Source organism: Pipistrellus hanaki (assembly GCF_964339955.1).
Source record: "Pipistrellus hanaki genome assembly, chromosome: 3".
Lineage (NCBI taxonomy): Eukaryota > Metazoa > Chordata > Mammalia > Chiroptera > Vespertilionidae > Pipistrellus > Pipistrellus hanaki.
The window spans coordinates 87,857,402-87,877,725 of NC_140505.1; the positions used below are offsets into that span (position 1 = coordinate 87,857,402).

The 20,324-nt window shown below is 38.4% G+C and overlaps 1 protein-coding gene across 8 annotated transcripts in view; it reads right to left on the reverse strand.

The window, feature by feature from the left end:
* SPART (spartin) overlaps positions 1-20,324 on the reverse strand; it is a 73,066-nt gene that overhangs the window by 25,786 nt on the left and 26,956 nt on the right. For all 8 annotated transcript variants that reach the window (XR_014794674.1, XM_084879556.1, XM_084879560.1 and 5 more), the window contains exons 4-8: positions 11,159-11,326; positions 9,186-9,309; positions 2,632-2,826; positions 942-1,100; positions 770-860 (exon numbers count right to left, since the gene is read on the reverse strand). Coding sequence is in view for 7 of the 8 variants with exons in the window: in XM_084879556.1 (XP_084735682.1) it covers positions 770-860; positions 942-1,100; positions 2,632-2,826; positions 9,186-9,309; positions 11,159-11,326 (737 nt within the window). In the remaining variant the exon portion in view is untranslated. The remainder of the gene's footprint in view (positions 1-769; positions 861-941; positions 1,101-2,631; positions 2,827-9,185; positions 9,310-11,158; positions 11,327-20,324) is intronic.

The window sequence follows — 20,324 nt, forward strand, 5'->3', positions numbered from 1 at the left end:
AAACGACAATGTGGTATCATCTCACACCTGTTAGAATGGCTATTATCAACAAATCAACAAATGACAAGTGTTGGCGAGGATGCAGAGAAAAAGAAATCCTTTTGCACTGCTGGTGGGAATGCAGACTGGTGCATCCACTATAGAGAACAGTATGGAGTTTCCTCAAAAAACTAAAAATGGAACTCCCATTTGACCCCATGATTCCACTACTAGGAATATATCCCAAGAAACCAGAAACACCAATCAGAAAGGATATATGCACCCATATGTTCATAGCAGCACAATTCACCATCACTAAGATTTGGAAACAGCCTAAGTACCCATCAGCAGAGGAGTGGATTAGAACACTATGGTATATCTATACAATGGGATAAAAGAAGGAATTCTTACCATTTGCAACAGCATGGATAAAACTGAAGAGCATTATGCTAAGTAAAATAAGCCAGTCAAAGAAAGATAAATATCACATGATCTCACTCATTTATGGAATATAATGAACAATATAAACTGATGAACAAAAGCAGATCCAGAGAAGCATAGATCAAACTGTCAAACCTCAGAAGAAACGTAGGGGAGGGGAAGGGTAAAGGGGAGAGATCAACCAAAGAACTTGTATGCATACATATAAGCCTAAGTAATGGACAGACAGCACGGGGGTGAGGGCATGAGTGGGAGGGAGTTGGAGGGGGGTAATGGAGGGATGAGGACACATATGGAATACTTTATTCAATAAAGAAATTAAAATGAAATAAAATAAAATTCAACTTACTTGTATCTGACAGTTTGTACTGTTTCTGCTGAAACATTGTTAACAATGCATTTAGCAGCACATTCCAATCCCTGCCAGACAGTTGAAAATCCTGCAAATATATTTAAAAGTAAGTAAAAGTAACCCATAGCAAATAGACCTTCCTAGTTTAAATTTCTGGCCTTTATGTTACCTTGAACACTACTTGCTGCTACGACCATAGCACCATCCAGGGGAGACTTCCCATCTCTGTCTTTTTTAAGAGATTCTGGAACAAGTTTGCTTCCATGCTTCTTGACATGTGGAGCTAGTTCCTTCCCAACACAATTTGCTACAGTGCAAACTCCATCAACTATATAATCATAAAAATAAAAACTTTTGAAAAAAATGTATTCTTCCCTTAATTTTACCACTCTTACTTAACAAAATTCTTACACAGGCATCTAAAGTTGTTTTACTGCATGTTACCATTTTTGTTTAAGGATAAGAACCAAGACTGGCTATTTTTTAAACAAAGTCTATTGTTTGGTGTAAGGATGTGTCTGCAGAGTCTACTGATGTTTTAAATCCTGCTTCAAATATATGTTCTTTTTGGCAATTTGCTTAAAAGAGAAGGACCTGCCCTAGCTGGCTTGGTTCAGTAGATAGAGTGTTGGCCTGTGGACTGAAGGGTCTCAGGTTCGATTCCAAGGTACATGCCTGGATTGCAGGCTCTATTCCCAATGGGGGACGTGCAGGAGGCAGCCAATCAATGATTCTCTCTCATCATTGAAGTTTCTATCTCTTTCTCCCTCTCCCTGCCTCTCTAAAATCAATAAAAATATATTAAAATAAAAAGAGACAGAGAGAAGGATCTACCTTTTCTATCTGATTGCTACAATGCAAGACGGTAGATCCAAACTTTTATGTTTTCCAGCTAAGGGTATTTGTATTTTCTCTCCATATCCACAAGTATCTCACTGAAATAGTAGTAAAGTATTTAAATCTACAAAAGTAAACAAACCAAAATCTGATTCAAAAGAAAATTAGATAACAAAAAGATAGTCTTTCAATATTTATAATCTGTAAGAAGCTATCTAACCATCTTAAAATACTAAACTTTAGAGCTATCAAAGAAGGAAAGGTAGAAGCATATTTCTTGGGAAGGCTGACACCAGAATCACTAAATCAGCTTTTTCAAATAATATATCCCTTTCTCTTGACCCTCAACTACCATGCAGTGAACAGTCCTTAAAAGAATGTGTCATATTTGCCTAGTGGCTCAGTGGTTGAGCATAAACCTGTCGACCAGGAAGTCACGGTTTGATTCCTGGTCAGGGCACATGCCTGGGTTTCAGGCTCAATTCCCAGTGGGAGTTGTGCAGGAGGCAGCTGATTAATGCTTGATGTTTGTATCTCTCTCTGTGCCTTCCTCCCTGAATCAATTTTTTAGAAATCTATAAAAAATAGAAAGTAAAGTCAATAAAAAATAGTTTTTAAAAGGATATTTAAAGGATATTATATATAATGTCATATTCTAGGATATTAAATACATATTCAAGACCATTCCTTTTCAAAGATACAGATGTTCTCTTCTTTAACTTGATCAAAACAACCCTTTAACCAGTGTTTCTCGAACTTTTTATACGCAAGTAAAAAATCACCTAAGGAGCTCATAAAAATGTAGATTCTGAATCCGTATGTCAATTTCAGAAATATTGTTAAGGCTCTGATAGGTTGATGTTGCTGGTCTATAGATTCTACTATGAACTGAAAGATGAAACTGCTTTGTTCTAATTCTTTACTCTTCAAGATAAACTAAATTGAGCATTCATATTAACTTGAATTAAGAGATTACTTGTCATTTAACTGAAAAGAAGTAAAGCCATCTAAAATCATCTTACCCAGGAACTGACTGACTTTCGCTGCTCCTCCGGTAGCCTGCTTTGCTATATGAAGTCCCCTGGTCACAGCTGGACTAACTTCCACTGGTTTTTCTTCTGGTTGAATCCGTTCTCGGAGTTTAGAAGCACCTTTCTGGATTGCTTTGCCAGTAAATTCAGCACCTTTGACTAAACCCCAACTTACCCAGGAGGCACCTTTTAAAAGATAATTTTAAAATGCATAATATTATAAGGTGATTATGCCTTTAAACCCTTTAATAACTAACTAATCAGTAGGAAAAAATCCAAGAAGTTCAAATATCAGATTCCAAACATGCCATAAACTTTCCAACCAAATTTTTGCATTTACAGTTTTCTGTCTGGAATATACACATTTTCTAAGTAAACTCATCTTTAATAGTTATATCACTCAATAAGAGTTCTGTACTACTCTTTGCTGCCACTACAGCTTATATATGCATACCACAATATACTATTGTTAGGGACTAATTTGGGCAGTGGTGCCATTAAAATAGTATTTGGCTAAAGACTCAGGTATCATTGTTCTTTGTGCCTTAGTCCAAGCATCCTGTTCTCCTCATGGAGTCCTCTAAGGTAATAGACACACAGTGTCTATGCTAACCGGAAACCGAGGAATTGACATCTAAAACACAAAGAATTCTTGCTTGCTTGCTTTAGTCTAAAGGCAAAAGACAGGGGGCCCTGTTGCTCCTTCAATCTTAAACCCAAACTTCTGAGTCTCAGCACTTTTTACCTTGCAACATAAACCTAAATGACAAAGACATGAGATTGCCAAAGGAATTCATGAGGAGAAAAAACCTAGAGAAGAAAATTGAGAGACCTCGTTGGTGTAACCATTTCTCATGAGAGTAGGCTCTAGTTCTTTGATTTGCTTGGGCTTCTTGCAGCATGAATGAAGAGACTGTCAGAGGGAAAGCAGGATGGCAGAGACTTCTCTGGTGAATAGGCCCCCAAGGTGGAATGTGGGGGAAGAAGTGGGAAGGAAATGAGAGAAGAAAAAATACACAAGGAGAAAGGTTCCTCCTAAGAGGGGTAGGAAAGTGTTAACCTGCCCTGGAGAGAGCTTATAATTTTAACTATATCCTTTTTGACAATACCCTGAATCTAGTTTTTAAAACTGGACATATTAGATACTTATGTTCTGCCTACTACTGTAGCATGATTCTTACTACTTCAGCCTATGAGTGAACAATTATCCAGTGATCATATGAAAACCATAACTATTTTAAAATGCTAGCAACAAAAAGTGCCAAGTATAACTGATTAGAAAAACTGATGTATTTATTTTCCTGTTTCAGTAAACATGTCTACTTTCAGTTCTAACTTTGCCACCAGTGTCCTACCCTTGAGAGAGAATCAGATTTCGAACTCAGGCAAACAGGTTCCATCCATGAGTTCCCATAACAATAAAGGGATTGAAGATGTCCAGTAAAACAACAACAAAAAAAGTGTGTGTGTGTGTTTCTAGAATTAAGTTGTAGGTTGAAAAGTTTTAAGAAATAAAAACCAACTGAACTTGAGAGAGGAAGAGAGAGATACCATAAAATAAATGACAATGAAACAAAGGAGAGCTCAAGTAGACCAAACAACTACAAAAAAAACAAGGAAAAAAGTCCATTAATGAATGAGAAAAATAAATTGAAGTGAGATAAATGAAAAGTCATGGGACTAATGAGAAATACTAGATGCAAATTATAAACAAACCATCACCATGGAAAAGCATAATAGAGGTAATAAATACATTCAAACTGTAGACACTGCAATAGAAGATAAGGAATACAGCATTCACTAGTAGCCATTAAGAGCTTTTAAGTTACAGTGGGAAGTTTAGGGAGAGGTGGGGGAGATAGATCAACCGAAGGACTTGTATGCATGCATATAAGCATAACCAATAGATGCAAAACTCTGGGGGGTGAAGGCATGTATGGGGTAGGGGGGATGCAATTGTAAGATATGTACACATATACCGGTAATACCTTAATAAAAAAAAAATGAAAAAAGAGCTTTTAAATGGCATGTATAATGCCAGATATAGATTTATTCTATCCATATTTGCATCCTATGCATCCAGTTAATGCTGAGATATATCAGGCCACGAATATTTGCTGAATAAATGAGAGGTTGGCAGATGACTTAAAATGATGTAACTCAAATCAGTCTATTATCACCTATCCTCTACCTCCTCCCAAATTAGTTTACTAGACTACTCCATCTAAAATATTTGACAGCTGCCTTTTTAAAATGTAAGTCTAGACTTCTCAAGCCAATATTCTACACAGGTAAATTTTAAGCAGTTATTTAATTTTTTTCACCTTTTACATTTTTAAAACAAGACTATAAATTTTACTAATTTTACTTATCCTTTGACAAGTGAACTGAAATCAATCTTGGGCTATGATGAATGAGCTCAATTTGGATACTTGGTTACTCCTCTTTGTACAGAATCTGCATGAGTCAGGTAGAAATAGTCTCTTGACAAACCAGATAATTTTCTCTAGAGTAAATCTTCAGTCTTTTCTGCATCTTTCTTTGTCATTTGTGCCTTAAGTATTTGGTGAGCTAATGGCATTTCATCCACTTATTAAAAGCACATAAGGAGACATATATTCTGATCGGCATTTAAATAGTTTTAATGTCACCAACTGTAGGGGTATTCCTAGATCTCTAGTCCTAAGGGTATAATATGAAATGAATAGTATAGTATAGCCTGAAGACACTGAGAGTTCTTCTGAAAAAGCTCTAAAGAGATCTCTCCCCAGGATTAGATGCTTCTAAAGATGATTCACTTCCCTGAGTAGAACTAGCCTGTAGAATCTGTAGGATATTTTCTAAAGATGTCCAAAATCAGTATCTCTTATTCCACATTTTCTTTCAACATAATCTTGACATTCTTCCCATTAAGAAGTGGGATCTATGTCACAGCCCCTTGAATCTAGACAGGTTTGTTATTTGCTTGTAATGAGTGACGTTGGAAATTTCCAAGAAAATGTCAGAAAGGGAAATGCAGCTTCTGCCTGCTGGCAGGACCATTCATGCTTGAAACTCTGAGCTACCACAGAGAAGCCAGACTAGCTTAAGGCCTTCATGCTGAAGTCAAGCTGCATGGAAAAGCTATGTGTAGAAACTATATTTGGCAGTCCTAGATTTTGAGTTCTCCCAAACTGGATGCCAGATGTGTGAGTGAAGGAGCTTCAGGTGTGATGTCAGTCCCTCAGTTATTGAGATACTAATCAGCCTCAGTCTTCCTAGCAGATATGCTGTGACCTTTTGGAATACCTGGCCCACAGAATTCCTAAGCAAAAAGAAATGTTTGTCATTTCATGAGATTAGATGTGGTATGATTTGTTATACAGTGATAGTAAATGGACAATCTTATAGCAGTATAAACTCAAAAAACTTAAGAAAATGACCTTTGAATTTAATTATCTACATAAGTGTGGATACAGGCACACATGAATACTGACCTAGTAACAGCTTAGCAGCCTATAAAGGTAAGGGACAAATAGTAAAGGTTTTTCTTTACAACTTCTTTGAAAATCTCTTTCAAGGGTCAATTTTAACTGTTAGAATTATATATTTTTTTATTTTTATTTTTTTAATAAACCTTTATTGTTCATAATATTACAAAAGTTCCTCATTTTTTCCCCCTCCACCAGGTTCCTACCCCACCCTCTGCCCTTTCCCCATCCCCCATTGTCCTCATCCATAGGTGCACAGTTTATGTTCAGTCTCTTCCTGCACCCCCACACTTCTCTTTTCCCTGAGAATCATCAGTCCATTCCCCTTCCATACCTCTGATTCTATTATATTCAACAGATAATATTGTTCATCAGGTTTTTTAATTCCCTTGGTTTTTAGATTCACTTGCTGATAGTTACGTATTTGTTGTTCATAATTTTTATCTTTATTTTCTTTTTCTTCCGAAAGAACCCCCTTCAGCAATTCATATAATTCTGGTTTGACAGTGATGAACTTCTTTAGCTTTTTTTTTTTTTATTAGTGAAGCTCTTTATCTGGCCTTCGATTCTGAGTGATAGCTTTGCTGGGTAGATTATTTTTGGCTGTAGGTTCTTGCTATTCATCACCTTGAATATTTCTTGCCATTCTCATCTGGCTTGCATGGTTTCTGTTGAGAAATCAGCTGACAATCGTATGGGTGCTCCTTTATAGGTAACTACCTGTTTCTCTCTTGCTGCTTTTAATATTCTCTCTTTGTCTTTTGCTCTTGGAATTTTAATTATGATGTGTCTTGGTGTGGTCCTCTTTGGATTCCTTTTGTTTGGGGATCTGTGCGCTTCCTGGACTTGTAGGTCTAATTCTTTCACCAGGTGGGGGAAGTTTTCTGTCACTATTTCTTTCAGTGTGTTTTTGATATCTTGCTCTCTCTCCTTCTTCTGGGGCCCCCATAATTCTGATGTTGATTCGCTTGAAGTTGTCCCAGAGGTTTCTTACATTATCTTCAACTTTCTGGATTCTCTTGTCTTCTTGCTCCTGCAGAGGAGTATCTTCTGGCACTTTATGTTCCAAATCTTTGATTTGATTCTTGCGATCTTCCATTCTGTTTTTAGGACTTTGTATAATATTTTTTATTTCAAAGAATGTATTCTTTATTTCTTGTTGATCCCTTATTATTTCTTGTTGATCCCTTATTATTTCTAGTTGATCCCTTTTCATATCCTCATAGGTCTTATCGACCTTTTCTAGGAAATTCTTGAAAAATCTTATGAGTGTGGTTTTGAACTCTATATCCAGTCGCTTTTTGTCCTCCATTTCTTTCATTTGTGATCTGTTTCCTTGTCTCAGCATTTTCGCAGCTTCCCTGAGTTGGTAGCCTTAAAAGTCTACCAGCTTGGATGGGGCAGAGTTTCAGGGTGGAGCCTACAGTCTTGGCTTCTGTCAGCCACGCCCTATGAGGCTCCTGAGTCTCAGTATTCCTCAGGGTCCTTCAGTACTCGTTGCAAGCACCTCTGAGAGAAAGGCGCCCTCGAGTTTCGCCTGCTACCAAACAGTCTGGGCTCTCCCCCAATGAGCCCGGAACTGGGGTTCAGTGCAGTTGAAAGTGGGGTTGGAAGTGGAGTTCAGAGCAGTCTGGAGCCCCTGTCTCCCTCCCGCCAGGGCAGTCCAGCAGCACAGTCAACCGCCCATACTCTGCGTGCAATGTGCGCACCTCCAGGACTTCCTTTTGCCGCTCCCCTGGGTTTCCGCCTTACAGCCCAGGCTCCCTCTGTATGAGCCTGAGTCCCCAGGGTCTGGCCTAGAACTGGGGTTCAGTGCAGTCAGAACTGGGGCTCAACACAGTCTGGAGCTTTTCTCTCCTTCCTGCTAGGGAATGCCAGCCAGGTACTCAGCCTCCCCCTCCTCTCCGGCTCCATCCTCTCCACGCGCACAATGTGTTTCAGTACCTTAGGCTTTTACAGCTCCTCTGATTTTCCTTCTGGTTTTCTCTTTCCTTCTCGTTGTAGAATTTCCAGTCAGTCGACTTTCCTGTAGTTCTGGGTAATGTGCATTTTATATTTTAGTTGTATTTTATTGAAATTATTGTGTGAGGCTGCAGTTAGGTGTTACCTATGCCGCTATCTTGGATTCTCCCAGACCACTTCTTAAACACTCCAGGCTCCATCCACCCTCTGTGCCTTTGCACTGGCTGTTCCTGTTACAATTATATTTTTAAAAATTAGCTTTACTTTTTTTTCTTGACTCAAGCAGCATTTTGAAACTTGGCAAAATAATTTGTTAGCTCCCAACTAATGGTTATTTTTCACTTATTTTAGTTTGGTGGTTTTTTCATGTTGGTGATTTCCTACACCTTTATTAGTTTAATGAATTTTTACTACAAGATGGAAAAGACTATCCATACTCTTTTAAATTACTGGTGAAGATCCCATTATTGAGTCATGAATTTGGCTTACTGAATAGTGACTGGCAATGTTTTTTAAAACTAAAATAGGTGGTCTAAATTTGAGAGCTATTACAGTTGAAAGGCTCAAATAGTAACTAATTAAAGATATATGTCAGCAATGGCCATTCTGGTTTTAATATAATTGGTCTGAAGCTCATTTTAACCATAATTAAATAGTAGGGACTACTTCCCTAACGGCTTCGCTGTAATCCTTAGATCTTCTCATGCTTGCATGTCTGTGTGGTTAGGGAATGCCACTTTGCTTCTCAAGACAGATGAATATCTTACCATTTGTTGGTTGTGGAGAGAAAAGAAGGGGGGAGGAGGGGAAAGGATATAAAAGGATTAAGAGGAAATTTCAAAGGGAAATGGAAAATAACTAATTTTATGTTCAGAACTATTTGAGAGTTTGGCGATTCCTGAAGCTTTTCACTATCAATTTTTCCAACAATAAAAAATAATAGACGAAAAAGAACCTACATCTATATGTCAATATGTTCTTTCAATTTTTGTTATAACTGTTTACAAACTTATCATTTAGAACCAAAATATAAAACATTATCTTCCTAAATGCTTTCTTATGAATCCCAAAGGTTTCACATTCAAGGGGGAAAAGTTACCATTACTGTAATACCTGACAAAATGTTTTGAGCCACTTTCTCACTCCATTCAGGTAATTCCTTTACTTTTTCTTCTGCAACTGGCTCATATGGTACCATGTGACTCAGATTGACTTCTTCACTTGAAGTACCTTTACCCTAAATAGTAAACATGTTTCAAATGTGAAACAGGTAAAGTACTAAGAGGGGAAAATTTTTAGCCTTATGTAATAAAATATTAAACCAACAAATATTAGATATAATTAATGAAATTCCTCCAGTCAAACTAGTTATCAGTACATTTTTATAATATAAAGTGCAATACCATAACTGTCATGAAGTTAAAAACTTTCTGGTCTTTTATTTAATCCCAGTGGTAAGATTGATTTAAAAACCAACGTACCTCCAATACAGCATTTATCAAATCATATTTAAAATGACATTTTTCTTTTCTTGACTAACTATGAGTTCCTTCATTCTGCTATCAACCCTTAGATATTAATATGTATATGGTACTCAGTAAGGTTAGAAGATTTCTGTTAAATGACTCAATCAGTGAGGAAGGATGTATCCAAATAAACTGGTTTTGACAGAAATCAAGAAAAAGCAAATAAAAATATATAAACACAAACAACCTACCATTAAATTTGAATAAAAATGGGAACACAGAAATACCTGTACTTTGATAATTCAACAGTTATGAGAACAAGAGCCAACACTCAAAATTTCAAAGCTAAATTTATTCATTCTATGAACTTAGAAGCAGGATAACTCAGATCTTATAACTTAAAAATCAAACTTCTCAACAGAAATAAAAAGAGAACTTCATTTAAAATAAAAACTTCTACACGGGCAAAAAGCCACTCATAAGTAAAAACTCCCAACTGCTTCACACATCAGCAATATGCCCACACTTATTTCTGAGGCCAGGTTGTACATTTGAGAGAAAGTACAACTTAGCTTTCTATACAATTTATGTACCTTCATCTAATAATCACATTAGACAGAAATGATCTCTTTGCTAACTAAATGGTCAATTACTTGAGATGAGAAATTTAAACTTTTCCAGTATGCTCAACATTCTAGCACTTAATATTTACTAACTTTAATCCTGATGTACCACTTACAGCACAGTAGAGGCCCAGTGCACGAATTCATGCACCATGGGGTCCCTCAGCCTAGTCTGTGGGAACAAGCCAAAATCGGCTCTCTGATATCCCCCAAGGGGTCCCAGATTGCAAGAGGGAATAGGGCAGGCAGAAGGACCCCACTGGTGCATGATCGGGGCCAGGGAGGGAGGCGGGAGGTTGGCCAGCCAGGAAGGGACCGTGGGAGGACTCTAGGGCATGTCCAGCCCGTCTTGCTTAGTCATGATTGGCTGGACCCCAGCACAAGCTAACCTACCAGTTGGAGCATCTGCCCCCTAGTGGTCAATGCACATCATAGCAAGCAGTTGAAGGGCCTAAACATATCATTAGCATATTATGCTTTTATTATATAGGATCATATACTTAGAATCTAAGAAATTAAAGAAGAAATCACTAAATAACTACAAAATATGTTAAATAACCCATCCTCTGTCTTGTTGACCATCCATGAATAAATAAGGAACTGAATAAAAATGGCAGTCTAAGAAAAAGCATACCTAGCTCCAAGATCTCGGTGTATATAGGAAGGTGGAAAACAACACAAAACAAAAAAAGTATGTGCAGCATTAAGGTAAACATAAAAATCTTTCATAGTTGAAAAAAACACACCTATCCCTCAAAACATAGAATATCTTTTAAAGCATTTTAAGTAACAAACACTTGGAAAGGGAAATATTAAAACTGCTAATAATGTTTACTAATAATCACTTTGTAACTCTACAAGTTGTGTTTTTTGTTTGTTTGTTTGTTTGTTTTTAGTAAATGGGGATAAGATCTTATAAATAATTGAAACTGGTTAAAGGTACCTTTGATTAGAACACATAAACAGACTTCACTGCTCTTTTACTTAATTTACTTACCTTTTTACCCCGTTTTCCTTTATGACGTACATCCTTAATACCTTGGTCCAAAGAAGGATCCAACTGTCCCACATCAAAGCCACTGGCTTCTTTTAGTTGGTCAGAGGGGCATCTTACTCTGCCAGGGATTTGGAATTCATTTTCTCCTTCAGCCTGGTTCCAGTTTGCCTAGGAAGTAAAGGACTAAGGTTAGCTCAAATCCTACTTTTTCTAGATGACTTCCCTCTGAGATATGGTAGTACAACATGGTCTAAAAATACAACTGGTCAGATGTCAGTGTTTGACAGTCTTATTTTAAATACAATTATTTCTGTTTGTCTTTCCCCTATACTTCAGTTTTATCTCATTACCAAACCTCAAACCTTTCTTTTATAAATATATTTTATTGATTTTTTTACAGAGAGGAAGGGAGAGAGTTAGAGAGTCAGAAACATCGATGAGAGAGAAACATCAATCAGCTGCTCCTGTACAGTCCCTACTCTGGATATCCCGCAACCAAGGTACATGCCCTTGACCGGAATCAAACCTGAGACCCTTCAGTCCACAGGCCGACACTTTACCCACTGAGCCAAACCAGTGAGGGCAAACCTCAAACCTTTGAGTTTGTTAGTTCATAGCATATGACCTAAGTCAAATTTCAAAAGACCAAGAATAAAATATTTACATCAGTTTGTTGGTATAAGCTATCATAAAGTCAGATGCAACTACATGTGAATTTAATTACATAACTAATATGTTTTAGGAAACATATATAAGACTAAATAAGTTTAAAGCCAATTAACAAAACTCATGTCCAGTTTAACTGAGTTGTTAGAAAGCTAATTGCTGATTTTAAAAAAAGGGGGTGTTTTATTTTGTTTTGTTTTTTTTGTGTGTGTGTGTTTTTTTTTGCACTAAAGATATTCTGCTAGCATACATTTTGCTGAATGAATACTTAAAGACTGAAAAAGACAGGTCAAAATTATTGCTGGTAACTAACTTCTATTTACAGTTGGAGTTTTGGGACAACAGAGAAAACAAACCACATGCAACCAAAAATTAAAACTCAAGCCGGAACCGGTTTGGCTCAGTGGTAGAGCGTCGGTCTGTGGACTGAAAGGTCCCAGGTTCAATTCCGGTCAGGGGCATATACGTTGGTTGAGGGCACATCCCTGGTGGGGGGTGTGCAAGAGGCAGCTGGTCGATGTTTCTCTCTCATCGACATTTCTAGCTCTCTATCTCTCTCCCTTTCTCTCTGTAAAAAAATCAATAAAACATATTTAAAAAAAAAAATTAAAACTCAACAGAGATAAATATGTAACCTAAAAGTCAATTTAATTTCTTTTCTAAAGCCCCAGTAATATAGAGCCTATGAATGTAAGGGTGAAGAGAAAAACAGCTCCATCACTGGTCTGGAATACTAAATATTGTCATTTAATTCTGCTAGTAAACAATAAAGCTAAGACACTCATATACATTTCACCATGTTCCTGCCTTTGTAAACTCCTCTCAATGGCACACAGTCTATCCACACTTCTATGGGGATCATGTTTCGTTAATATAGATTAAATGTTTAGCATTGACTATGATAAAGTATATGTTGATCACCAGGTCATTTACATTTACACAACTTAATGATGAGATGACTCTCTACCCTTTTACTTAGCTGGTGAACTGCTCCCATTATCTTTGATATTTTAAATATAGGTATAATAATAATTTTAAAAAATGTGTTCTACTTCCTAAGAAAACAGGAACAAATCTTTCAAAAGTTAAACAAAAGTGAACTATAGTTGACCTTTGAACAACACAGGTTTCAACTGGTAAGTTACTTTAATGTGCATTTTTGTCAATAAATACTGTAAATGAACTTCTGGCCAAGATGGTGAAGTAAACACTGTGTTCATCTCCACTGTGTTCATCTCCACTCTTGCCCACATCAAAATCATAACTAAATTGCCCTGGTCAGTATTCTCAGTGGTTAGAGCATCGGCCCATGCACCAAGGGCCTCAGGTTCAGTTCCTAGTCAAGGGCACATACCTGGGTTGCAGATTTGATCCCCAGCCCCAGTCAAGGCCCATGTTGGAGACAACCAATCAATGTGACTCTCTCACATCAGTGTTTCTCTCTCTCTCTCTCTCTCTCTCTCTCTCTCTCTCTCTCTCAACTCTAATTCTCTCTGAAAATCAATGGGGGAAATATCCTCAGGTGAGGATTTTAAAAATAAAGTTACAACTAAATTATAGAACAGCAACCCTGAGAATCACCTGAAGACTAGCTGAACAAAATGCCTATAACTAAGGATATAAAAAAGACATGTCGAGACTGGCAGGAGGGATACAGATTCAAAATGGGCTGGTCCCACACCCACATGTGGAGGTTGAGAATCAGGAGAAGTATCTCAGGTGTGGAGGCTACTCCTGAGAAGCAAGAGGTTCCCACAATAGCTGGTTGTGAAAATCAGTGAAGATTAGACCCAGGCATGTTCTTAAACAGCCTGGGTACAGATAGACAAACATTCGCCCTAAGCTCCAACAAAGGGGCAGCAGCTTGAAAAACACCAGGAACATACCGGGAAGAATTGAATTGTCTGGCTTCAGAACAAGGGCTATCTCCCAGACAGAAGTGCTGGCATTGTTACCATTGTTCCTTAGTTTAGCCCTCCCCCACAGTAGACACCATATCTGTCTCTAATAAGCCGAATAACACCTTTCTTCTTCATGCCTCTCTGAGATCCTGCCCCACCCAAATCTTGCACCTCTTGAGGTTCTTTCAGCAATTGCTCTTCAAAAGCGGCTAGCCTCTGCCTGTACTGCAGATTTCCTTAAAATCTCTCAAAGGTCCATAAGCCCCAAATAAGTAGCAGATGGCCTCAGTGGCCCTGTACCTCTTGCTAAGTGGCCCCAAGCCTGGCCACTGGTGGCAACTAGCCTGGGGTTGCAGCATAGCCTTTCATAGGCCCCTCCCAAGCCCAGCACAAGCAGTTACCAACAACAGAAAACTGTCTTCCTCCTACTAGATAGCCCTGGACTAAGCACAAGCAGCAGCTGACTTTGGAAATTACCAGTGTCCCCTGGAAAAGGCCCCAGAACCAACAAATCTGGTGGTTGGCTTCAAAACAAACCAGAGCAATACCCAATTAGCATTACAAACAATACACCTATAGACTGAACTCTGCAGACACCAGAGGTCAGATACAGCAAATTCTGCTCTGTAGGATCACATTCCAGCACAAAAGCTGGCCAACTATAGTCATGGCCAGTCCTCACAAACAGCCAGCCTCAGGGTCAATCTGAATCACTGGGTTAATAGCAATCAAGGCTCAACTATAACTGGAGAGTACACAACATACAAAAATGACAACCCCATTGGCTCAAGAAAACAGAGAGGCTGTGCAACTGGGACCCAGAGGACAACTGGTACTACAAAAGGTGACTCTACAAGACTGGATGACACAGATATACCTAACTTACAGAAGCAAACACAAGAATGAGGAGACAAACAAACATGTCTCAAATTACAGAAAAGGACAAAACTAGAAAAAGAGCTAAACAAAATGGAGGTGAGATAGGAACCAAGATGATGGAATAGGTAAATGCCTGTACTTGCCATCTCCCACAACCATATCAAAATGACAATTAAAATACAGAACCACCACCATTCAGAACTGCCTGAAAACTGGCTGAATGGAAGTCTCACAACTATAGAAGTAAATAGAAAGCACATTGAGACTGGTAGGAGGAAAAGAGGTGCAGGATGGGCTGGTCCAGCACCCATGTGTGAGGTTTTTTAACTGGAAGAGAGATCATCTCTGCAGAGGCTACTCTTGAGGAGCAAGGGGTCCCAGTCCCACACCAGACCCCCAGCCCAGGGTTCCAGAGCTAGGAAGACAAGTCCAGGTGTAAAAATCAGTGGGACTTATGGTTGGTGGACATGGAGGCTGCAAGAGACCCATGTGTCCCTCTGAAAGGGCCAGCACATGAACTCACTCAGATTTGAACCCTCTGAGCCAAGAGGCATTGGGAGACCCAGACACATACAGGGAGAAACTGGATTGTCTGGCATCAGGGCAAGAACTTGAGGGTGGTTTTCTCATAGACAAGAGTGCTCACAGGGGTCATTATTCCTGGCCTGGGATCTCTTCCGCAGCACTGTTGACTGGCAGCCATATATGAGTATCCATCAGCCCGTAGCATACTGATTCCTCCACCCTGGTAACTCCCTGAGACCTTACCCCATCAAATTTGCAGCCCCACCCAAGCTGTTTGCAGTAACTTTTCCGTATGAATGGACTGTCCTGGCTCAGGCTCTAGACTTTGCTAAAATCTCTCAAACAAGCCGCAACTCATATCAGCATGACCCAACCCTATCAATAAAAAGCACAAGAACCAGCACTAGTACCAGTGTGCCTTGCTTCACAGGTGGGCCTCAATGATAGCTATCTGTAGATCCCTCAAAGTCAGTGGCTGACTTTGTACCTCCCTGGAGGTCCTAGAGCCCATTAACCTGGTGGACAGCTTCAAACCATATCAGATTACACTTCATACATACACAAGTGACACACTCAAGGCAGACTCAATGAGCACCAAAGCTCTACTGAAGCAAGTCCCGCTCCATAAAGGTGTTTCCTGCACAACAACTCTACCACTGCAGTTGCAGCTGGTCCTTACAGCCAGTTGGCTTGGAGGTCAATTCCTCCCAATGACACAAACAGCAATCACAGCTCAACTACAAGACTGTGCACACAGCACACACAGGGGTGCACCTAGAGTACCCAAGTAGGTGATTAGGGAGGCTGAGCCAATGAGCCCTGGAGGACACATACTACCCAAGGTCACCCTACCAATTCCAGGAGATATAGCAGCTCTACCTAATACATAGAAACAGAGGGAAGCAGCCAAAATACAAAGACAAACATGTCACAAATGAAAGAAACAGAAAAAGCAAACTACTGGATACAGAGTTCAAAACTACAGCTATAAAGTTATTCAAGGATCTTCATAAGTGCTTCAAGGGACTTAGTGAGACTTTCAAGTATGTTAGTGAGAATGTCAAAAATATAAAAAAGGGCACGTCAGAAATTAAGCATACACTAACTGAAATAAAGAATAATTTATAGGGATTCAACAGTAGAGTAGAGCAGTGGTCACTAACCTTTCGAACCTCGTGGACCACTGGAGTAAAAAATTCTGAGAAATCAACAATTTGAAATATGAGGATGCAAAAAAACATCCAATCAAAAAAGAAAAAACAAAACAAAACAAAAAGCTCAAAATATAAAGATAGTGTAAGGAACCTCTGGGGCAATTTTAGGAATACTAACACCACAGTAGGAGTGCCAGAAGGAGGAGAGAGAGAACAAATATTGAAAACCTATTTAAAGAAATGATGACAGAAAACCTGTATCACCATGACCCAACCCTATCAATAAAAAGCACAAGAACCAGCACTAGTACCAGTGTGCCCACCTGGGGATAGAAAGAGACACACAAATCCAGGAAGCACAGACAGTCCCAAACAAGAGGAACCCAAAGAGGACCACCCAAAGACAGATTATAATTAAAGTGCCACAGATTAAAGACAAAGAGAGAATCTTAAAAACAGCAAAAGAAAAGCAGTTAGTTACCTACAAGGGAGCTCCCATATGACTGTCAGGTGATTTTTTAACAGAAACTTTGTAGGCTAGAAGGGAGTGGCAAAAATATTGAAAGTGGTGAATAGCAAGGACCTACAACCAAGATTATTCTACCCAGCAAAGCTATCATTTAGAATTGTAGGTCAGATAAAGAACTTTACAGACAAGAAAAAGCTAAAGGAGTTCACCACCACCAAACAGAGGAGGAGAAGGGGGAGAGGAGGAAGGGAGGGAGGGATAGAGGGAGTGAGGGAGGGAGGAAGAAGAAGAAGGGAGAAAGGAGGAAGAAGGAAAAAGAACGTGAACAATAAAATGGCAATAAATACATATCTATCAATAACTGAATCTAAAAATACAAATAAGTGAGCAAGAAATCTAATGAACAAAATAAACTGATGAATAAAATAGAATCAGAGATATGGAAACATGAAATGGACTGAGGAATCTTAGAGGGAAGAGAGGTTGGGGGGCCAGAAGATGCTCAATGAATTAAGAGATGAACTGATGATCTTAGTAAGAACCTCAACAAGACAGGAAACAGCCAAAACCAGTTTGGCTCAGTGGATAGAGCGTCGGCCTGTGGACTGATAGGTCCCGGGTTCGGGCACATCCCCGGTAGGGGGCGCGCAGGATGCAGCTGGTCGATGATTCTCTCTCTATCCCTCTCCCTTCCTCTCAGTAAAAAGTCAATAAAATATATATTTTTTTAAAAAGACAGGAAACAGAAATAATAAAAAAAGAACCAGTCAGAAATGAAGAATGTATTAGATAGAATCAACAGTTAGATTAGCTGAAGCAGAGAAACCAAATCAGAGATTTGAATGACAAGGTAATAAAAAGCACTTAATCAGAACAGCAAATAGAAAAAAATAAATCCAAAATAATGAGGATAGTTTAAGGGATCTCAAGCATAACAATATTTGCATCATATGGGAAACGGAAGAAGAAGAGAAATAACAAGGGAATAAGAAGCTATGTGAAGAAATAATGACAGAATACTTCCCTAACTTGGTGAAGAAAACAGACATACAAGACCAAAAAGCACAGAGAATCCCATATAAGATGAACCCAAAGAGGACAACACCAAGATACAACATAATTAAAATGGCATAAAGACAGAGAATCTTAAAAGCAAGAGGAAAAAAAGCCATACAAAGGAGCTCCTATAAGTCACTATCAGCTGATTCTCAATAGACATTCTGCAGGCTAGAGGAACTGGCATAAAATATTCAAAGTGATAAAAAAAGCAAGGACCTACACCCAAGACTCCTCCACCCAGCAAGGCTATCATTTAGAATCAAAAGAGAGATAAAGAGTTTCCCAGACAAGAAAAAGCTGAAGAAATTTATCACCACCAAACCAGTATTATAAGAAATGTTAAAAGAAAAAATGTTAAGAAGAAAAAATTTAGCCCTAGCTAATTTGGCTCAGTGGATAGAGCATCAGCCTGCAGACTGAAGGGTTCTGGATTTGATTCCAGTCAAGGGCACATGCCCAGGTTGCAGGCTCAATCCCCAATGGGGATTGTGCAGAAGGCAGCCAACCAATGATTCTCTTTCATCATTGATGTTTCTATTTATCTTTCCCTCTCCCTTATTATCTGAAAAATCAATAAAATATATTTAATAAAAAGAAAAAAAATTAAAATATGAGTAAGAAGATATCACAAAGAAAAAAATTCTCATTGACAAAGGCAAACACATTATAAAAGCAGTGGATCAGGCCCCAGGCGGCAGCAGCCACACCCGGAGCAGCTGGTTGTGGAGTGGACCGGACTGGAGCAACAAAGGCCAGGCCCCGGAACAGCTCGCTCCTCAAGCCCCAGGGCTGCTTCTCAGACATGGCTGGAAACTTTTGGGGGAACTTGAAGGTCTGCTGAATCAGGTGATGAAGGCTTGGATCTGGATGTGTTGAGTTGTTGTAGCACTGGGGTGTTGATCTGTGGGTGCTTTGTGTGGTGTCTGGATGAGGTTGGTTGATCTATTTGGAAGTGTCTTTTGTGTGAAGTGTATCCTTGGGCATGTGGAGGTATTATTGATTTGAGAAAATGCTAAGTAATTGATTTACTACCTAAAAAATTTAAAGTTCTGAAAGTTTAAGGTCTCTTGCTAAAAAGAGGTTTTAAAACTAACACCTTAATTTTAATGGAGAAGGGAGGACAAGCCCTTCCCACACAGAACAGGTAATCCAATTCCAGCCAGCAGCTATCTTTAAACAATGTGTTCATTTACATTTGAATGGCTACGCCTTTTGATAGCCTAAGGGCAAGTTTACATGTAAACAAGTTTGCTTCTCAGTTCCCAGGGCAGAAAAAACAAGGTTTAAAATTATTAGATTTTAAAATTTATTCTTAAAAATATAAAAGTTTATTAATTAAAAAAAAGGAAATTAAAAAACCTGATGAACAATATTAACTGTTGATTATAATAGAATCAGAGATACGGGAGGGGAGTGGACTGACATTTGGGGGGGGAGGGGGGAGAGGTGGATGCGGGAAGAGACTGAACATAAACTGTGCACCTATTATGGGTGAGGACAATGGGGGGTGGGGAAAGGGCAGAGGGTGGGGTGGGAGCCTGGTGGAGGGGGGAAGAAATGAGGAACTTTTGTAATAATATGAACAATAAAGATTGATTTTAAAAATAAAATAAAATTAAATTAAAATTTTAAAAAAAGCAGTGGATCAACTAAAATAAAGGCAAATGTAGGAAGATCATATGTAATTATAACAGTAAATTAAGGGACATATACAAGCACATACATACACACAAAAGACATACAAAACAATGATGAAAACATAAACATGGAGGGACTAAATAAAAATGATAGTGATTTTAAAATATGTTTGAATTTAAGTGGCCTTCAACTTAAAATAGACTGCTATAAACAAGCTTGGTATATATGAAGGACATGATAACCACAAACCAAAAATCTACAAGACATATACAAGAAATAAAGAGAAAAAAAATCCAAGCATAACACTATAGAAAATCATCAACATACAAGAGAAGAAAGCAAGAGAATAAGAAAGGAATACAGAAGAACTACAAAAACAATCAAATGGCAATAACTACATACCTACTAATTACTGTAAATATAAATGGATTACCTGCTCCAATCAAAAGATGGATGGATAGTGAAGAGGTGGCTCATATATACAATGGAATATTATTGTAACATAAAAATGAAATCTTACCATTTGTGACAATATGCATGTAGAGATTATTATACTAAGTGAAGTAAGTCAAACTGATAAAGACAAATACCATATCATTTCACTTACATGGAGGATCTAAAAAACAAAACAATCGAACAAACAAAAACAGGAACAATTTGGAAAACAATCATTTTTCCCTGATATTTATAAAAGATTTCAGAGTTACAGAGGGCAATTATCAGCCCGGGGTTTGTATTTTTTGGTCAAACCTCACTCAAGTGTGTATTTTTTGGAGTTTTTTTTTTTTTTCTTTTCTTTGTCAATCCTCATCCAAGGTTACTTTTTCCATTGATTTGTAGAGAGTGGGAAGGAGGGAGAGAGACAGAAAAAGAAA